The following is a 5755-nucleotide window of genomic DNA, read 5'->3' on the forward strand; positions in this document are numbered from 1 at the left end:
AGAGTAGTGAGTTGGCAGCTTTCAAGTTATTTTTTTTATTCAATGCTGATTTGGAAAATATGCATAAAATGCTTAAAATACTCGCTTGTATAACAACTAGTTCTGTGGGGTGGTGGAGAGTTCAAATCTACAGGTTTTCTGGAAGTCAGATGTCGCCATCTGCTGGCGAGATATTTACAAGCATCTGTTTCCTGAGTGTAATAATGTCACTTCCTGCACAGAGCCTGATCATGAGTTATTTAAAGCTTTTCCCTTGTGCCTCCTTTTATTTACTCTTTAACGTGCTGTTTAAACACTGCTGAAGCAGATTTTGTTTTCCAGTTTGACAAATTCACTTGTTCCGAGTCATTTTAAAAAGTCCACCGTTGTATTTTAAACAGTCCCGGAAAAGAAAAAAAAGAAAAAAGAAAAAAAGATATATAAATATATACAGGTAGATTTTGGCTTTTACTTTGCAGGTGTGAAATTAGATTTTTATAGATATGCGTGTGCGTGTGTGGGTCTGCCCTTTGGGCCTGTGAGTCTCGCCTCCATGTTTCCAATTATCCAATGATCTCTCCCCGTGTGTCCATTATCCTCATGTGCTGCACCTGCGTTCCTTGCTTCTTAAACTCCTCTCTCTTCACGTCTCAAGGCCAGATCGTCTTGTGACTAAACTTCGCCTCTCGTGTTCCCGTTTATCACCCATGTTTTGATCGTCTGGGTTTTTTTTTTTTTTTTTGTTTGGACGAGTCTTTGCCCGTTTTGAACGAACCCTGTAAAACTGAACTTTGCTCTAGGGTCCACCTTTGGCTTCTGCCTGGATTCATGACGAAGTGTCATAGATTAGATGCTTTACTGAGGTTTCTTTCCTTTCCTTGCCATGTTTAGAGATTTTTTTCCTTTTTTTAAATGTTTTTTATTTTAGCCATACATCTTGGCTTTTCCATGTAATGTGCTATAATAACATTTTTAACCATTTTCATTTAACCTTTTATGACTTTTGATTTGTATTCATATTTGAAAAAAACCCCAAAACATTTCCATGTAGATATAAAACTGTTTTTAGCAAAATCAAACAGTTTTACCATCTTTTGCCATTTTCAGCCATGAGAATTGGACCATTATGAAAAAATGGTGAGATATGCAAGTTAAATAAAGACCTTGTTCATTCAAATATTTTATTAGTTTTATGGAGTGACTATAAAGGGGCTGAAGAGCCATAGGTTTATTCACTGATGTTGGTTCATTTTAGGGAAAAGCCTTTGTTTTTAGTGTTTTTCACTGATGCAACCCAATAACCTCAAAGAAGCTATGCAGCCACTTTTGAACACTGCAGTGTGGAGAACAAACTGCACAAGGAACCGGGATGGGTGGGCATATGAGTGAAATATGCAGGCAAAGAGAAGAATTTCTACATTTTTGAAACGAGTCAATATCTGGAAGCGTTGGGGGGTAAAAAGCATCATCTGACATGAGGATACAGAATAAATCATTCATTCACCTTCTCAAAAAAAGCTTTATTTTAAGAAAATGAACTTAACATCAGCAATATAGTTAAAACCACATCAAATTGAAAGACTACAATTAAACTTGCATTTTTTTTTTCTGATTTCGGCTTGTTCAACATTAGTCAACCATGGGAACTCATTAACTAAGGTCTGGGTTATTGGTTGTCATTCTTTGTTGCCAGTTTGAGAAATGCTGGGACTGAATTGTCTAAACATTATAGATTGTGAGTCGAAGCCCAGACAGGCTGCATCCAACACATCAACTTCAAGGAATGTTCTTCTTCTTTCCTAACAGCGCCGATCCAGTGCAGCTTTCGTGGATTTGTCCATGCGTGGGCCAACAAGCAGTACCACTAGTAGCCATGGGGGGGGGGGGCAGTGTTGAGATGAATTTCAGCTTAATTCCAATTTACCCCAATTAAAGAGAATGTATCTGGTTTTCATTCAAACAAAGAGCGTCCTGGTGATTCTTCACGTTCGCTACTAGATCTCTTTAATAGTTATGACCCCTGATGGTTTCCATCACTGGCCTGGAAAAAAAGTCTCCCAAGGTTACAAAAATACAAACATTTTCTGGGAAAACTGAACAGTTGCTTTCAAAAGGTCTTTGGTACGTAAAGACATCGTCATCGCCCGAGTTTCCGTCGTGGCATGGCAGTTTGACTAACTGCAGTCATCTGTAGGCAAACAGCGCCGTTAAATAAACAGGAATTAATGGCACTTTAATGGCTACCCAAGCAAACGGCCGTGTCATCGGCGTACAGGCGTCTACTCCCCTCGATAAACAATGATGTTCTTATCGGTCTCGTGAATCTTGATCTCGTAGAGGGTGTCGGAGGGTAGAACCTTCACCATGTTGTCCCATATGTACACGGCCAAGTTCTCCGTCGTGCTAATAAGTAGAGGAGACGACGTTTCAGATAAAACGAATAACACAGCAAGTCGTCTGCGAAAGATGCGAAAACAGTTAGAAGATACACACCTGACCACATTAGCAAAGTAAGGAACGTCTTTATCAAGGTTTTTGTGGTCCAGCGGAATCATAATGACTTCCTATAAAATGATGGGGAAAATATATGAATTCATTTATGACAAAAAAAAGTTGAGTTATTACACTTTATACCGATGAAAGTACAAAATACACAGGTTTCAAGTAACAAAGTGCTTCAGCTTCCACCTATTCCAAACTCATTACGTCTCTATTTTTGAAGATCAACTTTAAAGCTGCGCTTGCTAATGTTTCTTCATGAATATTAGCTTCAGTGACGAGATAATATGATTCCTACTGACCGCATTGATCGCATGTTCGATAGAACCATAATGTGAAACTTTCTACAAAGTAAAAGTCATTTTTATCCCTGTGTGTTTTACTTCAATCAGTTCAGCAGAACTAAATTGCAGAATCTTGTGGAGTGTTTTTTACTGCATGTCTGAGGCCCTGATGTGAAACACGTTTTTGTCTTCATTTACAAAAAGGTTTCCAGACACACAGGAACTGCCTCAACAAATGCATTTTTTTTTTTTTTAAATTTGCATTCCAGGTCAAATACTTTTTTTACATTTTACAGCTTGTACAATGTCCAAAGTGTTGATTTATTTTTAAATGAGAGTGCAGGAAGAATAAGAATGAAAATAAGAATTCGTAGAAATTTAAAACATGAAGCCGAATGTTCACTTTTAAGCAAAAAATACATCGTATCATCGGCATAAAATCACATCAGCATCACTTCATAAGTTATTCTTACTTTGTTAAGGTAATGTATGACTGTTTCTTTGTGCTCGCTGTTCAGATTGTTCGATAGTTGGACTTCTTTGTCGGAAACACTGCGTTTCTTCAAATTTGTTCCGAACTGAGTCAATTGTCTCTACCGTTCAAACTATTTTAGCATTATTTTTAAATCAATCCGTGTTCTGGTCAAATTAATTGATAAACCTTTTAAGAATACTTGCAAGATTTAGAACCTTTAGTTAACCTTACCTCAATGTGTCTCTTTATGTCCGTCAGGTTCATGACCATCCCGGTAACGCTGTCGATCTGTCGGAGGGATCACACCATAGCAACTTAAACATACGCCTGACACATGTTGACCTACATTTATCTTTTATCTTTCGTGTGCCTTAATTTTCTTTATTATTATGAATGAGAGTGAGCTCACAGAGTGAGCTATTTTCATAATTGTGTTCTAGATTTAAATCTTTATCCTTCTGTCCTATAAAAACGGTTGTCATGGTGCAGAACATGTACTTAAAGCATTTCATTGCACTTTATACTATGTATAATTGTTGTGTCTGGCGAATAAAGGACTTAACTTGACTCAAGAAAACTGTGCACGGCTTAAAATTGTGCATTTTTGTCTTATTGGGGAGCTTCAGAAAAGCTCATGCAGGATTCTTCTTTTTACCTTTGCGCGTACGGTTACTTCCACTGTGGAGAGAAGAGAGAAGTGTTTACTGAACCACTGAATGTGGAAACCGGAATTCACCCTTTTGAGTGGGAGTGAACCAACAAACCTTTGTAGTTGTGTCCGTGTCCGTTGGGATTGTTGCACTTTCCAAAAACTTGTTGATTCTCTTCATCGCTCAAGTGAACGCTGAAAAATACACACATGCACACACACACTCAAAGTTAAACAAGGAAAATACACAAAAGGTTTATGCTGCCTTTAGGGAAATCCGGTACAACACAGAACACTATCAGTTTAGAAATTTCCATTTCGTGGATTATTTCTTGACCGTAACACTGCTTCTTGAAATAATTCAGATACTAGTGGAAAGCTAATTTATTCTTCTATTAAAATATGCTATGTTTATAAGGAACGTGCATTTGTGGGATGAGCATGAGAGCTGAGCGTACAAGGAACCAGGAGCTTTACCAAATTGTTCATATTGATCACTTTTGCTCATGCCACAAATGCATCTTACATAATTGTAAAACAGATAATCACATTTTTCATTGGTATGACATTTGCTGCAATAAAAGCATCGTAATAGCACAGAAATAACGTTCTTAAAGTTATATGCGTCTCTGAATTAAGTAAAGTAAGGCAATTAATGTTAGCAGTTCAGTATAATCACTATTTTCGATAAAAGTTACTAAATTTTAATGACCAATGCTGTTCTGAAATAGTGCTAATGAAGGTGTTAAGTGAGAGAATTATTGCTAAACATTTGGTTTATAATTTATAAATATGACATTAGGTTTTCAGCAAACTATTACGGCAATCTTTTTCCCTACATTGCTGCGTGCACCTGAACGCAGCATTATGGAATCCCTTCTAAGCCTTTAAAAACTACAAGTCCCACTGAATCATAACTAACGGAACAGGTTGGTTAAATGGATGAATCTAGTGGGTCATTTTTAAACTTTGAGCCCGTCTTAACTGCGCCAAGCGGCGGATATGTTGAGCTTGTCTGCTAAATCGTAACGGTCCGTGAACGCATCATGCCTCCCCCCCCACCCACCGCTGCGTGCGGACTCCTCAGGCCGACCGAAGCGCACCGAGCGGCGAACGGCGCTCGCGACAGGCCGCGGTACCTGTGGAGCCGGTGGCAGGCGCTGAAGCTCTGGACGCGGGTGATGAAGGCGACGCGTTCCCTGGCCGCTCCGCTGCTGCTGCTGCCGCTGGACCCGGACATGATGACGGGGAGAAAAGGAGGGAGGAAGGAGGAAGGAGGAGACCGAGGGGGGGATAAACCTCAACGACGGATAGGGGGGGGAGGAAAGCTCCGGTCACCGACCCCCGTGATGGACCGCGGCTCGGTTACTGGCTCAGGTTAGTCACGTGACCCGGATCTCTCTCTCTCGCTCTCTCTCTCGCTCTCTCTGTGACTATGACAGTTTATTCACCTTTTGGTGCCCTTTTTCTAATTAATCTTAGTAAATACTATCACTACTACTAAATATTGTATCACAGGTTCTGGAGACTTTTTATGGGTGGCGGGGGTGGTGGTCTGAGCACCGTCCCCCAGGTCACATAGCAGCGATTAAGAACCTTTCCTGCAGGTGGTGAGCCCGCAGGAAGGTGGCGAATACTGTAACTACTTGGTTGAAATAGATTTTTTAAAATGTTGTCAATTAATTTTGTCATCAATAAGTTCGTAAATAACTTTTTTTTTACCGTAAATGGTCCATTTAAAAATAAAAATAATTCAACCAAACAGTTCTGACAGCTTCCACAGGGTGGCAGTAATGAGTCACCGCATGAGAAGAAGCCATCAGCCAACAGGTGGCCTTGTTATCCATCAGGTGCCACAGCACAGTCGGT

At 39.7% G+C, this 5755-nt stretch overlaps 1 protein-coding gene across 1 annotated transcript; it reads right to left on the bottom strand.

The window, feature by feature from the left end:
* Positions 1-1480: 1480 nt before the first annotated feature.
* On the bottom strand, positions 1481-5229 carry pts (6-pyruvoyltetrahydropterin synthase). The gene is made up of 6 exons (XM_080478904.1): positions 5026-5229; positions 4002-4081; positions 3893-3915; positions 3469-3525; positions 2473-2543; positions 1481-2382 (listed from the first exon to the last, which is right to left on the bottom strand). Exons 1-6 carry the CDS (start codon positions 5124-5126, stop codon positions 2259-2261), a joined length of 456 nt encoding a protein of 151 aa, XP_080335030.1. The 5' UTR covers positions 5127-5229; the 3' UTR covers positions 1481-2258.
* Between the last annotated feature and the right edge of the window lie 526 nt (positions 5230-5755).

Source organism: Lipophrys pholis, assembly GCF_963383615.2.
Source record: "Lipophrys pholis genome assembly, chromosome: 1".
Classification (NCBI taxonomy): domain Eukaryota; kingdom Metazoa; phylum Chordata; class Actinopteri; order Blenniiformes; family Blenniidae; genus Lipophrys; species Lipophrys pholis.

Excerpts from the sequence above, each read along its gene's own strand:
- pts (XM_080478904.1), bottom strand. The coding sequence starts at position 5,126 with ATGTCCGGGTCCAGCGGCAGCAGCAGCAGCGGAGCGGCCAGGGAACGC. Across the intron at positions 3,916-4,001 it reads ACACGGACACAACTACAAAG|TGGAAGTAACCGTACGCGCA; the intron begins GTTTGTTGGTTC and ends TTCTCTCCACAG. Across the intron at positions 3,526-3,892 it reads AAGTAACCGTACGCGCAAAG|ATCGACAGCGTTACCGGGAT; the intron begins GTAAAAAGAAGA and ends TCCCTCCGACAG.